This window comes from Schistocerca nitens, chromosome 2 (assembly GCF_023898315.1).
Source record: "Schistocerca nitens isolate TAMUIC-IGC-003100 chromosome 2, iqSchNite1.1, whole genome shotgun sequence".
NCBI lineage: Eukaryota > Metazoa > Arthropoda > Insecta > Orthoptera > Acrididae > Schistocerca > Schistocerca nitens.
In genome coordinates this window covers 853483798-853501257 of record NC_064615.1, presented here as the reverse complement: position 1 = coordinate 853501257, position 17460 = coordinate 853483798, and the positions used below count along the sequence as shown (strand labels likewise).

Here is a 17460-nt window from a genome sequence, read left to right as displayed (position 1 = left end):
ACGCTGTTATGGGCATTTGCTTCTTTGGTGAGGGGTTTTGGAATTTCAGTTGGCCCAGCAATTCCTTGCTTAAGGAGCTGCCTTCGTGTTTCTTAATGGTGACAGGGTTCGCAAGTATGATATTCTGTTCTGCAGTGACTTGTGCAGCTGTCATCCTCCTATTTTTCGTCACAATCCTCTACCATCACTGGGCACACACTACCGTCCGTTGTGTCTTAGCGGATGCTGTTTTTCCGCTTTCGTTGTACGTCGTATAAAACTCCGATATGATGCCTCTTGAAGCACCAAGCACTTCGGCTCCCTCGGCTACGGAAGTGCCCACTGTACAAGCCGCCCGGCTAGCCGTGCGTTCTAACACGCTGCTTCGCGAGCAGGAAGACGTGCCGATCCCCCACGAATCCGCCAGGCGAATTAGTGTCGAGGTCCGGTGTGCCGGATAGCCTGTCGAAGGTTTTTTAAGGCGACTCTCCATCCACCTCGGCGAAAGCTGGGTGGTTCCCCTTATTCCTCCTCAGTCACACTGTGTCGGCGATTGCTGCGCAAACACCGTTTCCACGTACGCGTACACCATAATTATTCTACCACGCTAACATTTCGGGCTACACTCGTCTGGTATGAGACGTTCCCGGAGGGGTCTACTGGGGGCCGAACCGCACAATAATCCTTGGTTCGATGTGGGGCGGCGGTGGGGTAGGTGGACTACTTGGCCTGTTATTGGGCTGCGAACCACTGAGGACTACTGCGAGACGAAGCCTCTCCATCGTTTCTGGGTCCCCCGTTTAATGCGTAGATACATACATACATACCCACCGTACAAGCACGAACAATTGGCCCACTCCGACAAAAAGAATCACAACTACTCATAACACTGTTCTAACCACGACTGACACGTACTACGTATTAAGGAGTAACCTGCACGGTTGGCAAGCATCAGCATTTACGTTCACACATGCATTTATGACTGTGTTTGCGCATGTTCGTTCTACTATTCCTCGCCTCCGAGCAGGGCACAATCCGATGACATGCCTGCGGGCTCCGAAGCATGGACGCGCTGCTGTGTGGTGCTTGTGCTGTGCAGTACGCGTCCTCTGCTTCAGCTGAAAACGAGACTCTTGTATATGTACGACTTGCTCTCTAACTTATTAGGATGAATGTTTTAATGTGTAACCATAGAGGTGGTTCTTTTTTAATGGTGAGCCAGCCACATATTTCTTGGTTTTTCTTTAATTTTTATGGTACAGTTCGGTTAGAATTTTACTCACACTTTGGCGCTGACAGTGTTAAAAAATTTGCATCCTTATTGATTAGGTGTGACTGGGTACGTGAAAGTGGTTGAAAATGGGAGAAAGTGATTGTATTTTTGAAGTGACTTTGTATTTCAGACGCTTTCGGCTGTAACTATATTAACCCTAGATTGATAAACTCTCGTAAAATTTACGATTGCATTAGCATGTAAAACAGGAGGTTTTGTACTTAATTTAATATGTAACACACTACTGGAGATCTAATAATTTTAACTAACTAATGCGTAATTTAAAATTATGACTTCCTTTGAACAATTTGGAGTAGTAAACTTTACGATGGTCTAGTATAAATGTAATTTTTTTTAATTTTTTAGTGTTCTAGGTTAACCACATTCGTCGAGAGTCATTTTAGCAAGAGTGCTAATAACATCGCCATTGCCTGCCCTAACTTCATAACACACACAGACACACACACACAGGTACAATGTATGTAGATGAATACGAATGATAGTCTTAATCACAGTGTATATGGCTACGATTGTCCACATTTATAGCTCAATAGAGTCTTCTATCGGTCGAAGCATCACGATCGTTCCTATACAAGCTCCTATGAGGAGATAACTGATTCCTCTCGGAAGAGTCCATTTCTGTGTTATTTGCTAACCTGAAGTAAGTCTATTTCTCTTTGCCTCTCGTACAGCACTCAAGTTTCTGCCGGCTAAGTGCCCTCAGTAACTGTTTTGTGTATAATACGATTGAGGTTCTTCGTTAATTTGTAATCCACAGCATATGGAACCGTTTATCTACAGCTCCCATAGACTTCCGGATATTGCTGTTTATGTCATCTTTGTCTTACCGTTTGAAAACATAATTGTTCTTAAATAGTTCTGCAATCTTTAACAATTTATGTCTTTGTTTCCAAGTCTAGTAACTGATTCTTTTATACTTGCAAATAAATATACTCCATTTTGGGTATCAGTTCCCTTTTCCATAATATTCTATGGAACTTTAGCGTATAGCTTGCACCTTCCATAAATTCAGAAGCAGTTAATTGTGAATCGTGTACAGAAACCCTTATTTGTGTTTCCATGTTACTTTTTGTGTCCCGTTCTTCAGCAGTTTCATCAATCATGGATAACATTTTTATCATAGTACAGCCTTCTCGCAATTCTTTTACTACTGCAAAATCTAGGGAAGAACATTTTTCCATACTTTCACTACGTTAGATTAGCTCTTGAAGAATCATTTAATAGCTGTCAAGATATTATCTTACCCACCATTGATCTTAACACGGGTCATCAGTTTATTTTGTGACTGTATGTACTTTAAATCCACAAAGAATAAGTTTGGCGCCATTTGTTTTGAGTTCTTTCTCTACTTTTTGAAGCAAGTACATAAAAACCAAGATAATCAAAGTAGATCTCACAAGTGAGTCAGGCGTCTTTTTGCTTTCTCAATGCTCAAAGTACGACGGAAGGTATCCATTGTCAAATCTGGCAAGTTGATAGGAAATCCACAATAAACGATGTGTCATGTTTACCAAGAACGTTATGTTGACTCTCATCCGCAAACAGACAGTCAGTCTTTCGCCCAGAGTATTATTCTAACCCCACTTGCAGCCCTGGCCTGCCTGTCACTGATACTGACCGATTTTTGCATCTGAAATCACTCCCACTACGTCGGCCATTCCAATACTGGTGGAAAGTAGCTGTTATCAGCTTGCTGTCTTAGTAAGCGACCAACTTCAAAGATGAGTGAAGTTAATAAAAAGCAGCATACATGTATCCAGTTCGACACATTAAAAGAAAAATCACCAATTATAAATTATAAGTACGGGCAGCACTTAAAAACGCGAGACGAAATATTCAAACGATTTGGTATACCTATACAAAACTTGGAGGGAAAGAAAACGGTAATTTAAGATACTTATTTTCATTCGGAAAGTTATGTAGAATTATATTTTATTGATTACCTCTGAGGTATTTTTCATTGCAGAAAATGGTACGTTAAGAACAGTACATGATGTTTACGAACGTTCCTATTGTGGACAACTATTTAAGAAATCAGACATTCTCACTACAGCCCTATTGGGCTGTGACTGTGACGAAGACGCAACTTTTTTCTTCTTTTCCCATCTGATTACAAACAGTGGGCTGCTTCATGTCCCGCCATTATTAATTATAGAGTTGCAGTCGTTTTGAGCCAAGTATCAGACGAGTTGGGGAAAGGAATTCCCAGTTTGGGGATTGAAATTATTTTTCATTTATTTCGGGGCCAATGTTGCCCTTTATTCCAGACAAAGGGAATGTTTTGTGCGTGTTGCGTAAATAGATTTTCCTATATGCTAGTAATTTTCTTCACCTACTCTTCGAACGAAGTTGGGTTGTTGTAGAACTTTTGTTGTATTCATCTTACACACACACACCACACAGACAGACAGACAGACAGACAGACAGACACACACACAGACACACACACACACACACACACACACACACACACACACACACGATACCCATTGTTACAGAAGTAAATCGTTTAATGTGACCAAGGTTTTTCGGGAGGCTTCTCTTGGGCGTCAGACGAATGCCAGAACTGCAAAACTACGCCCCAAACATTTCCACTTGGGATTTTCTCTGTCACAGTCCAAAACTGCTGAGATATTTGGCTCTAAAAATGCACCATTCGTTCCCAGCTCGAGAGGTCACGGGTGTTACAGAACTTGGTTTAATGAGGCAAATGTCTTGCAGACTTGGAGTGTGGCAGAGGAAATCCCAAAGGGAAATGTTTCGGAGCAGATTTCCAGTTCTGGTTTTCAAAAATGGTTCAAATGGCTCTGAGCACTATGGGACTTAACAGCTATGGTCATCATTCCCCTAGAACTTAGAACTACTTAAACCTAACTAACCTAAGGACATCACACAAGACCCAGCCATCACGAGGCAGAGAAAATCCCTGACCCCGCGTTCTGGTTTTCGCCTGACGCCCAAAGTGAGCCTCCCGATTCAGGTCAGGACTCTGTGCAGGCCAGTCCATTACAGTGATGTTATTGTGGAATAACCACTCCACCACAGACCGTGCATTAAGAAAAGGTGCTCGATCATGTTGAAAGATGCAATCGCCAACCCCCAATTGCTCTTCAACAGTGGGAAGCAAGATGGTGCTTAAAACACTAATTTAGGCCTGTGCTGTGATAGTGCCACGCAAAACAACACGAGGTGCAAGCCTCCTTCAAGAAAAATACGACCGAACCATAACACCACCGGCTACGAACTTTCTGATATCATGGTCAACCTTTTGACATATTTTCTTACTTACAAGCTACTAATTCTTTACCCCGATCTTTTGTTCCATAATCTATTTCATTGCAACATCCCTCAGTTTCAGCTTCAAGAGTTGTAACCTTTTGTTTTAAAGCATTGAAGTTAGCGTTGAGTTATTCCTACCTCAACTTCTTTTAACTCCTCCTTGTTTTAATTTCTTACTACTTTTAGTTCCTGCAAAATTAGTTTTACCATAAGTCTTATATCCTGATTATCATCCTAAGTCGGCAAAGCGTTAGCTGATCCTGTACCATCACTGGGAGGCGGAACCATACAATAACTCTGGGCTCAGTGTGAGACGGCGTCGGGGTGAGTGGACTGCTGTACCCTGTCGTAGGTTTGTGAACCACTGAGCGCGACAGCGGGGACGAAGTCTCTCCGTCGTTTCTAGGTTCCCAGTTCAATACAATGTAAACCAGATATTACTAATTAAGTTCTTAACCGATACCGGCCAAGGCAGACAAGATGTCTATCTTCCGAGATTGCCGAACCAGCTCTGATCATGGAGCCGAACCACTTCCCCAGCCAAGCAAGTTAAGGAGCGATCCGAAGACCTCCCAAGTGCTTCGTCTGCCATCTCGTTTATCAGTTGTTTATTATTCTGCTGGTAATAAATACTTTTGAATAATGGAATGATAGCCTGCTATTGAGAGACGCTTTTCCATGAAATGCAAGTGAATTCACTGTTTAGGTTTTCTAATGTTAATAACGAAAGTTTATCACTTTGGCGCGCTACTTCCGAACGCAGCAGCCAATCGCGGAGGAGGGCCAAAATTTAGGCGGTCTTTCTCAAGATACAAGTACCGAATAAAACATCTGTCATCAGTACCTCCCACCACATTATGTCATCTTCCCGCTGCTACCTTCCCAACTACTCTAATAAGAGCTTCCTGTAACTGAATGTGATGGCTGCAAAGCCATAAAAATTACAAAATTAAACATGTAATTGAATCCATATCACCGGGTGTTGTGTGATGTCCTTAGGTTAGTTAGGTTTAAGTAGTTCTAAGTTCTAGGGGACTGATGACCATAGCATAGTGCTCAGAGCCATTTTTTTTTTTTTTTTTTTTTGAAGCCATATCATGTGTCGAACTCGGCCATTAGTATCTACAAGTGGCCGCTGTGTAGTGTAAATATTCGTAGCTGTATGAGAAAATTTTTATAAATGTTTTACTAAATTTTATCCTAATTAACAATCAGCTGTAATTCTGTGGCCTAATTAGAATGTTTTTGAAGTAAAAGTGTTAAAATAGGCTGGCTCGCAGACAAAATTATTGTGGCCAACTGTGAATAGAAAACCTGTATGAAGGTATAGAATTCTCACGCCATGGATAAAACATGACAATTGCAATAAATGTAGACGTTTCGAACGCTATGCGAGTACCATCCTCACGATCTGATCCCTTGCCAGAACAGAACGGCAGTCGTCGAAATATCCGACGTCCGCTTGCTCTGGGCAGGCCCATTTAATATTTGCGGGCAGCTGGAGTCCTTTTCTGAGCAGCTACTGCGGCACTGAATGAAGGCGAAATACACTCCTGGAAATGGAAAAAAGAACACATTGACACCGGTGTGTCAGACCCACCATACTTGCTCCGGACACTGCGAGAGGGCTGTACAAGCAATGATCACACGCACGGCACAGCGGACACACCAGGAACCGCGGTGTTAGCCGTCGAATGGCGCTAGCTGCGCAGCATTTGTGCATCGCCGCCGTCAGTGTCAGCCAGTTTGCCGTAGCATACGGAGCTGCATCGCAGTCTTCAACACTGGTAGCATGCCGCGACAGCGTGGACGTGAACCGTATGTGCAGTTGACGGACTTTGAGCGAGGGCGTATAGTGGGCATGCGGGAGGCCGGGTGGACGTACCGCCGAATTGCTCAACACGTGGGGCGTGAGGTCTCCACAGTACATCCATGTTGTCGCCAGTGGTCGGCGGAAGGTGCACGTGCCCGTCGACCTGGGACCGGACCGCAGCGACGCACGGATGCACGCCAAGACCGTAGGATCCTACGCAGTGCCGTAGGGGACCGCACCGCCACTTCCCAGCAAATTAGGGACACTGTTGCTCCTGGGGTATCGGCGAGGACCATTCGCAACCGTCTCCATGAAGCTGGGCTACGGTCCCGCACACCGTTAGGCCGTCTTCCGCTCACGCCCCAACATCGTGCAGCCCGCCTCCAGTGGTGTCGCGACAGGCGTGAATGGAGGGACGAATGGAGACGTGTCGTCTTCAGCGATGAGAGTCGCTTCTGCCTTGGTGCCAATGATGGTCGTATGCGTGTTTGGCGCCGTGCAGGTGAGCGCCACAATCGGGACTGCATACGACCGAGGCACACAGGGCCAACACCCGGCATCATGGTGTGGGGAGCGATCTCCTACACTGGCCGTACACCACTGGTGATCGTCGAGGGGACACTGAATAGTGCACGGTACATCCAAACCGTCATCAAACCCATCGTTCTACCATTCCTAGACCGGCAAGGGAACCTGCTGTTCCAACAGGACAATGCACGTCCGCATGTATCCCGTGCCACCCAACGTGCTCTAGAAGGTGTAAGTCAACTACCCTGGCCAGCAAGATCTCCGGATCTGTCCCCCATTGAGCATGTTTGGGACTGGATGAAGCGTCGTCTCACGCGGTCTGCACGTCCAGCACGAACGCTGGTCCAACTGGGGCGCCAGGTGGAAATGGCATGGCAAGCCGTTCCACAGGACTACATCCAGCATCTCTACGATCGTCTCCATGGGAGAATAGCAGCCTGCATTGCTGCGAAAGGTGGATATACACTGTACTAGTGCCGACATTGTGCGTGCTCTGTTGCCTGTGTCTATGTGCCTGTGGTTCTGTCAGTGTGATCATGTGATGTATCTGACCCCAGGAATGTGTCAATAAAGTTTCCCCTTCCTGGGACAATGAATTCACGGTGTTCTTATTTCAATTTCCAGGAGTGTATTTCCTTCCCCTACAGCGCATCTTTGAATCACCAAGAGAACTTGACGTGAATAGGCCCCATTCCGCAGCATCCCCCATTCTGCGGACGTCTCGTTTTTCTTGCTAGTGGACGTAAACAGAGTTCACACTGTACGACTTCACTGGTGTCGATGGTCCTCTAGGCTCGTAGCAACGATGAACGAGAGCTGGTTTTCTGTGATACTGAGACATGATAAATCGAATCTCCTAACAGGCAGAACTGCACTACAGCAAAAGAAAAGTGCAGCACACTGAACGAATCTTCAGAAGAGAGGGAAACACATACCACATACGAAAAAAGTGACACATATGGAGGACAGTTATAATTAACACGCAACTCATTTGATCGAGGCATATTTTTTGGGCATCTAAGACAATCTGTCTCCCCATGGACATGTTGTTGTTGTTGTGGTCTTCAGTCCTGAGACTGGTTTGATGCAGCTCTCCATGCTACTCTATCCTGTGCAATCTTCTTCATCTCCCAGTACCTACTGCAGCCTACATCCTTCTGAATCTGCTTAGTGTATTCATCTCTTGGTCTACCTCTACGATTTTTACCCTCCACACTGCCCTCCAATGCTAAATTTGTGATCCCTTGATGCCTCAAAACATGTCCTACCAACCGATGCCTTCTTCTAGTCAAGTTGTGCCACAAACTTCTCTTCTCCCCAATCCTATTCAATACTTCCTCATTAGTTACGTGATCTACCCACCTTATCTTCAGCATTCTTCTGTAGCACCACATTTCGAAAGCTTCTATTCTCTTCTTGTCCAAACTAGTTATCGTCCATGTTTCACTTCCATACATGGCTACACTCCATACAAATACTTTCAGAAACGACTTCCTGACACTTAAATCTATACCCGATGTTAACAAATTTCTCTTCTTCAGAAACGATTTCCTTGCCATTGCCAGTCTACATTTTATATCCTCTCTACTTCGACCATCATCAGTTATTTTACTCCCTAAATAGCAAAACTCCTTTACTACTTTAAGTGTCTCATTTCCTAATCTAATTCCCTCAGCATCACCCGATTTAATTTGACTACATTCCATTATCCTCGTTTTGCTTTTGTTGATGTTCATCTTATATCCTTCTTTCAAGACACTGTCCATTCCGTTCAACTGTTCTTCCAAGTCCTTTGCTGTCTCTGACAGAATTACAATGTCATCGGCAAACCTCAAAGTTTTTACTTCTTCTCCATGAATTTTAATACCTACTCCGAATTTTTCTTTTGTTTCCTTTACTGCTTGTTCAATATACAGATTGAATAACATCGGGGAGAGGCTACAACCCTGTCTCACTCCTTTACCAACCACTGCTTCCCTTTCATGCCCCTCGACTCTTATAACTGCCATCTGGTTTCTGTACAAATTGTAAATAGCCTTTCGCTCCCTGTATTTTACCCCCGCCACCTTCAGAATTTGAAAGAGAGTATTCCAGTTAACATTGCCAAAAGCTTTCTCTAAGTCTACAAATGCTAGAAACGTAGGTTTGCCTTTTCTTAATCTTTCTTCTAAGATAAGTCGTAAGGTTAGTATTGCCTCACGTGTTCCAACATTTCTACGGAATCCAAACTGATCTTCCCCGAGGTCCGCTTCTACCAATTTTTCCATTCGTCTGTAAAGAATTCGCGTTAGTATTTTGCAGCTGTGACTTATTAAATTGATAGTTCTGTAATTTTCACATCTGTCAACACCTGCTTTCTTTGGGATTGGAATTATTATATTCTTCTTGAAGTCTGAGGGTATTTCGCCTGTCTCATATACCTTGCTCACCAGATGGTAGAGTTTTGTCAGGACTGGCTCTCCAGAGGCCATCAGTAGTTCTAATGGAATGTTGTCTACTCCCGGGGCCTTGTTTCGACTCAGGTCTTTCAGTGCTGTGTCAAACTCTTCACGCAGTATCTTATCTCCCATTTCGTCTTCGTCTACATCCTCTTCCATTTCCATAATATTGTCCTCAAGTACATCGCCCTTGTATAAACCCTCTATATCCTCCTTCCACCTTTCTGCCTTCCCTTCTTTGCTTAGAACTGGGTTGCCATCTGAGCTCTTGATATTCATACAAGTTGTTCTCTTCTCTCCAAAGGTCTCTTTAATTTTCCTGTAGGCAGTATCTATCTTACCCCTTGTGAGACAAGCCTCTATATCCTTACATTTGTCCTCTAGCCATCCCTGCTTAGCCATTTTGCACTTCCTGTCGATCTCATTTTTGAGACGTTTGTATTCCTTTTTGCCTGCTTCATTCACTGCATTTTTATATTTTCTCCTTTCATCAATTAAATTCAATATTTCTTCTGTTACCCAAGGATTTCTATTAGCCCTCGCCTTTTTACCTACTTGATCGTCTGCTGTCTTCACTACTTCATCCCTCAGAGCTACCCATTCTTCTTCTACTGTATTTCTTTCCCCCATTCCTGTCAATTGTTCCCTTATGCTCTCCCTGAAACTCTCTACAACCTCTGGTTCTTTCAGTTTATCCAGGTCCCATCTCCTTAAATTCCCACCTTTTTGCAGTTTCTTCAGTTTCAATCTGCAGTTCATAACCAATAGATTGTGGTCAGAATCCACATCTGCCCCTGGAAATGTCTTACAATTTAAAACCTGGTTCCTAAATCTCTGTCTTACCATTATATAATCTATCTGATACCTTTTAGTATCTCCAGGATTCTTCCAGGTATACAACCTTCTTTTATGATTCTTGAACCAAGTGTTAGCTATGATTAAGTTATGCTCTGTGCAAAATTCTACAAGGCGGCTTCCTCTTCCATTTCTTCCCCCCAATCCATATTCACCTACTATGTTTCCTTCTCTCCTTTTTCCTACTGACGAATTCCAGTCACCCATGACTATTAAATTTTCGTCTCCCTTCACCACCTGAATAATTTCTTTTATCTCGTCATACATTTCTTCAATTTCTTCATCATCTGCAGAGCTAGTTGACATATAAACTTGTACTACTGTAGTAGGCATGGGCTTTGTGTCTATCTTGGCCACAATAATGCGTTCACTATGCTGCTTGTAGTAGGTAACCCGCACTCCTATTTTTTTATTCATTATGAAACCTACTCCTGCATTACCCCTATTTGATTTTGTATTTATAACCCTGTATTCACCTGACCAAAAGTCTTGTTCCTCCTGCCACCGAACCTCACTAATTCCCACTATATCTAACTTTAACCTATCCATTTCCCTTTTTAAATTTTCTAACCTACCTGCCCGATTAAGGGATCTGACATTCCATGGACATTGGTGGGTATAATTCTTGAATGGCGGGTACCTGCAATTTACATTATTCCTCACAAAGAAACTCCTGTAACTCTCCAAGAAATACTGACAGATTACTTGTTCAAATAAGACCACAGTTTTTCTAATAACATTGAACTCTGATGAACTGATGGTGCTCAACAAGCAGATCTTGCATATTTATAAAAGTATGATAGGGTGAATTCCACTTTGCGAATATGTAGACTGTAAATCAGAGCATTATCTATGACACTAAAAGAACGTGCTTTGTTGAGATATACCTTATTAGTTACGTCTCTTGCCCACTTAACCATGGTCTCACTGGAAGCTACTATATAACCACACAAAACATCAAAAAACTTCCAGCATCATTCATAGCTCGACCAAGGCTATCTGGATAGTGCGCTTGCCCTAGAGCTCCACGTCCGTAAAAGCAAAATTTTGTTTAGCTCTGCGACTAGGTGCCTGGTTCTAGCGTTTCTGAATGATGCCAGTTTGGAGGCTTGCATGTCATGTGTCACTAAGGAAAATCTGTGTTTCGTAAGTTACAGTGATTTGTGTAGGATAGTATCGTGCTTTTCTTGATGAGCGTGAGAAAAGGGAGGAAGGTGACACCTGGTACCGGCACATAGCTTCTCCTTTCGGATAGTGCCTTGGTGGTGTACATAGATCAGCAAAGCAGGGGAAATATCAGAAGAATGAGCCGACTGGAGTAAGTAATGCAATCCTACTTTAATAGGAAAGCTTTTTTGTTCTTAAATATTGACTTGAAATTACAGACGACGTATCTAAAACAGTGCATCTGAGGTACAGCAACTACTGCATTTGAAACATGGACGGCGATAACGACATACAAGAAGCAAGTGGTTGAAATTAATATGCCTTTGAATATTAAAACAAATTATTCATAAATTATGCTACTCGAAAATGAAGTTTTACCTTGTAACGGTGTGGGCACAGAATTAACACTTCCTGGGAGATCAAACCGTGTGCTGCACTGGTGCTCGAATCTGAGATCTTTGCCTTTACTACCAAGTGCTCCAGAGACTCAACTATCCAAGCACTACTCATGACCTGCGCTCACAGTAGTACTTCATAGGCTGTGAGGGTCGATCGTGAGTCATGTTGTGATACCTGAATCGGCAGAGTACTTGCTCGTGGAAACCATGGGTCCATGGTTCGAGTTCCGAGCTGGCGTACAGTTTTGGTTTGCCAGGAAGATTCAATTCTGCAGTTGCAGTATCGGCTGTTTAGCCACTTTCTGGTGGAATAAAGAGAAAATGTTTTACTTCAGCACAAAATTTTCCTTGTACTCCACTTCGAAGTGGTGAAGCATACGAAAAACCAATATTAGATATTATGAATAATGAGTTTTAACAGCCTACGCCAACGACGATATCTTTCAAATGTTATATCAGAGTAAACGCAAGCAACGAAAAATATTCAACTATTAAATTTTTTTCCAAATCATAGTTGCTTGGGCCTCCTAAACGGAAGCTTTGGTGCTTTTCCAATCATACGAGATACAGCGTTGTTCCAAAAGCCTACAGAAGAACGAAGTTCGGCTAACTTAAGGGAAGTAGGACGTCAAACGGGCTAACTTGGAGCAGGAGAGACACTAAAGGACATTTTAATTTCCACTGTCTATACTTTTACAAATAAATTTATAAAACTTTTTCAGCATGACCAGGAAGGATTCGGGATTCACACCCATAGCAGTGGAAGTTTAAAAACGTAACAAAATAATTTTTTCTTATATCTCAAATTTCATCAGTTTTCACTTATTATTAGCTGCATTTGTTCCTATAGGTACACTTTTCTTCACAACTATGAGAGATTTTTCGATGAATTTTGCACAGCATACGAACCATAGTTACAGGCGTATGAAACTCTATAATTTTCCAAATCTATTAAAAACCGTGGTAAAATTTGAGATAATTTGAGTTTTTTCTAAACATGAAGTTTAAAATGTAACAGTTTATTCATTTTTTCATAAATTAAATAAATTCTAGAGTTTCATACACCTGTATGTATGATTTGTATGCTGTGCAAAATTCATCGAAGAGTCTCTCCTACTCATGAAGAAAAGTGTACCTATAGCATCAAATTCCGCCAACAGCAACTGAAAAAATGATGAAATTTCACATGTAAAAAAAAATTATTTTGTCATGTTTGTGAACTTCCACTGCTATGAGTGTGAATCCTGAATCCTCGCTGGTCATGCTGAAAAAGTTTTACAAATTTATTTGTAAAAGTATAGACAGTGGAAATTAAAATGTCCTGCGGTGTCTCTCCTGCTCCAAGTCGGCCCGTTTGACGTCCTATCCCCTTAAGAAAAAGGAAGCGAGACTTCAGTTTCATGCTGATCGATACTGATATTACGGGAAACATTAGAATCTGTTAATGCATAGTGACGTTAGTTGGTTTCCAGTAGTTTCTAAGACTTTTTTTTCTTTGTGCCAGCAGGTGTGAGGTCCTAGAGAGCCGCCATGAACCTGATCAACACCGACGCGGAGAACCGCGTGGTGCTGAACGTGGGCGGCATCAGGCACGAAGTGTACAAGGCGACGCTGAAGAAGATCCCGGCGACGCGCCTGTCGCGGCTGACGGAGGCGCTCGCCAACTACGACCCCGTCCTCAACGAGTACTTCTTCGACCGGCACCCGGGCGTGTTCGCGCAGGTGCTCAACTACTACCGCACCGGCAAGCTGCACTACCCCACCGACGTGTGCGGACCGCTCTTCGAGGAGGAGCTCGAGTTCTGGGGGCTCGACTCCAACCAGGTCGAGCCCTGCTGCTGGATGACTTACACCCAGGTCAGTGCCAAACCAACTGCCACAAACAGATGTGACGCCCTCTTGCAAAATGTAAACTTTCGCTGCTGCAAATGTCGTTACTAACATTCCCAAATGCAGGGTGTATCAAAAAGAATCATCCGATTTGGCGCGTCTATATTTCTGAAACAAATAAATATATACAATAAATTTTGTTTTTCTATGAACGGGAAACTCAAAAACTTTTCTTTCATATCTTTTCATAGGTGTTCAATGTCCGCCCCCATAGCTGAGTGGTCAGGGATTGCCGTCCTACTGGCCCGGGTTCGATTCCCGACTGGGTCAGGGATTTTCTCCGCTCAGGGAATGGGTGTTGTGCTGTCTTCATCATCACTTCATCCCCATCCGGTGCTCAGGTCGCCTAATGTGGTGTTGAATGTAATAAGACTTGCACCAAGGCGGTCGAACCTGCCCCGCAAGACGCCTCCTGGCCAAGACGCCAAACGCTCATTTCCATTTCCATACGTGTTAAATATGCCCCCCTTGACATGCACGGCATGTGTCAGTGTGGTATTCAAATTGTTCCCACAATGCAGCGAGCATGTCTTCAGTTACAGCTTCCACGCGATGTCTCAGTTCATTCATTGTTGTTGGTAACGGAGGCACATAAATAGAGTCTTTTATAAGCCCCCGCAAGAAAGAATTACATATAGTCAGGTCCGGTGACCTTGGAGGCCAGTAATGTAAGGCTGAATCATTTGGTCCAGTGCGACCGATTCATCGTTCAGTAATCCTTTGATTTAAAATTTCCGCGCTTCCAGATGCCAGAGTGGCGGTACCCCATCCCGTTGGTAAATGAAGTCGTTCGAATCAGTCTCAAAATGTGGGAAAGGAAAGTACTTAAACACTTCGAGACACGTGCTTCCTGTAACAGTGTTCTCGGCAAAGAAAAATGGACCATACACCTTTCTCCGTGAAAATGCACAAAACATCTTAAATTCTGGAGAGTCCCTCTCATGCTGTACAGCTTCATGTGGTTGTTCCGTACCCCATATTCTCACTTTATAAGCGTTGACCTTTCCATTTAAATGGAATGTTGCTTCGTCACTAAATACTAAACGTGGAAGAAAACTATCTTCCATCTTGCCAGAACGAAATTACAGAACCCCGCACGTTTTTGTTTGTCACCTTCACGAAGAGCTTGTAGTAGCTGAATTTTGAAATGTTTCATTTGTAAACGTCAACACAACAAACGCCAGACGAACATCGGGGGCATGTTGAGCTGTCGAGCTGCATGGACGGCGAACGGATTTCTATGGACTCCTTGTGAAACTATGGCGGATGCGTTAGGCATCTGTGTCAGACACTTGGGAATGGACCGTTGATTTGCCTTTACACAAACAACCTGTTTCTCAAAATTGTTCATACCATCGTCTAACGCTCTCTACTGTAGGACGATCCGCAGCATACCTAGTACGAAAGTCGCACTGAACAGTTGTTACTGACCCACACTGCACAAAACCTAGAACACAAAACGCTTTTTATTGTCCCGACACAATTTTTAATAGAGCTGAAGTAGGCGCACACTGCTGCTACCTAGCGGGAATCATGTAAAACTCGAGACTTCACTCTTTCCAACAGCGCGTTGTTCACGCACATATCTCAAATAACATAACATTTATGATTTTTTTTAAAATTGGGTGGTTCTTTTTTGATGCACCCTGTATTATGAATTTCTCAGAGAAATCCAACTTTTCGTGCCCCCTTCAAGGGGTGTTCCAATTTCTCTGAAGGTCCAACTTACACCTTGGCTCGCTGATGAGTTACTTACGAGTCAAGGGGTCAACTGGAGTGTCATAGAAGATGTCCTTCACAGGTGGTGACGAAGCACAGCATAGCTCCAACAAATGCCTTCGTCCACAGGATAACAACCAGAAATACTTCGCCCACACATTGTTTCATTTGCTTGACGTGGTAAATCGTGGTAGGGGGAACTTACATTAGCGTCGGTCACCGTTATATAAGAAGCGTATTCGATAAGTGGGGACTGTACCGTCATACAAAAACATGTTCCATTCCGCTTACATGATGAGCAGCGAAACAGAGAGTGTATTCAGTAGCTGACTCTCAATACAACCACCTCTCAAGGTTGAAAGAAAATTACGTGTTCTCTTACTGAAACACTAAAACACTCCACCCTCTCCATCAGTTCCAGTCCTTCTCCAGTTCTCCCTCTCTCACTCACCAAACTGACTATTAGTCCTACACCCCAAACGCACACTAACACCTCACCACTCACACCACATTCCCTGTCTCTTACAAGAAGCAGTCTGTTTCATTTCATTTCCTTCGTTTCATTAATTAAAAATAACATCAGAATATTGCTTCATCACGTGTACTAAAGCGTAAACTACATAATTATCAACATATCTTTGTGTGATATCATGATAGGTCAGTTTCATATTTATGGTTGAAAATCAAAGAAACTGTGCTTTGTTCCTCTAGTATATTACCAATCGGATTTCGGATTATTAGGCCATCACCAGGTAGCAACTAGTTATTTACTTCACTAATTAAAATGTAATGAATTCTTTTTAATATACGAATGTACGAATAAGACGAAGGCCTGGTACTGAGAGGTGTAATTGACAGAATTATCAGCAGGTATCCAAACAGTCAGCTGCGAGTCACTTTACATGCATCATTCCTTCGCAGCAGTGTCTAGCGTGACAGGATTCATTTTCTTCCCATATTCGTTTGAAAAGCCCTAATTTATCTTATTTTCGTGGTATTTACGAGAAGTGTACGTAGGCGGGAGTGAAATCGTTCTGCAGTCAGCTTCAAATGATGGTTCTCTAAATTTTGTAAACAGTGTTCCTTGAAAAGAACGTCACCTTCCCTCCAGGCATTTCCATTTGAGTTCCGTAAGCATTTCCGATATAGTTGCATGTTGATCGAATTTACCAGTAACAAAACTGGCAGCCCATCTGTGAACTGTCTCGATGTCTACCTTTAAAACGATGTGGTTGGGATCCCAAAACTTCGATGGGGACCCAAAACTTCGATCAGCACTCTATAATGGGTCGCACTATTGTCCTACACACACTTTCTCAAAATTCTCTCTACAAACAGTATGTTATTTTAACTTGCGTATCGCGGCTGAACTTCCACGTTTCGAGAGAAATAATCCATACTGACTGTAGAAAACGTTTAAGTGAAAGTTCTTTTACAAAGAATCCTTAACAACAGTGTAAGGAACAGAGGGATATCTTTAATTAAACAAGGTGGTCCCTTTGAGTTAATGATCTGCCTGATAAGGCTGTTCATGAAATGGTCCCTGTGCATTGATACTTTTCGTAGCAAACTGATCCTAAAATGAATATATCTTACCTCGTAATGTAATTGGAAACGCGGTACTTTCTGCTCTCTGTGCTCCAGCTGCGGAATCTAACTGTAGTTACTGAGAGCTTAGTGCAATGCTCCAGATAACAAGTAAACTATTTTATGCACATCATTGAGTGGACAGTTCTTTCAATAAAAATGACGTGAATCGAAGATGTGAACAGTGCTCTCAGGTTAAATATTCCTTTAAGACTGTTTTTAAACTATCTGGTATATTATTAACTGTAGGAAATTCATTTTCCAACATTCATTGACATTAACAAAGGGTAACATTGATATCACATTCTTACGCTCACAATCGTCAGGCAAATAATACCTTATAGTGAAAATTACAAACTACGCGCAACTGTTGTGCCACTAAATTAAAAATATTACCTTCATACTCTTTTCTAATCTCATTACAATCTAAATCACTAATCTTTCCCCTCTGTTCCACAATATTCAAACAAATCATTTTATTTAAACACAGATGCACATAACCTTACGTTTACA

General features: G+C 42.7%; 1 protein-coding gene across 1 annotated transcript in view; it reads left to right on the top strand.

Moving 5' to 3' along the window:
* Positions 1-13281: 13281 nt before the first annotated feature.
* The window catches only part of LOC126235389 (potassium voltage-gated channel protein Shaw-like), a 295451-nt gene continuing 291272 nt past the window's right edge, over positions 13282-17460 (top strand). The window contains exon 1 of the mRNA XM_049944111.1: positions 13282-13608. Coding sequence (XP_049800068.1) covers positions 13282-13608 — 327 coding nt within the window. The remainder of the gene's footprint in view (positions 13609-17460) is intronic.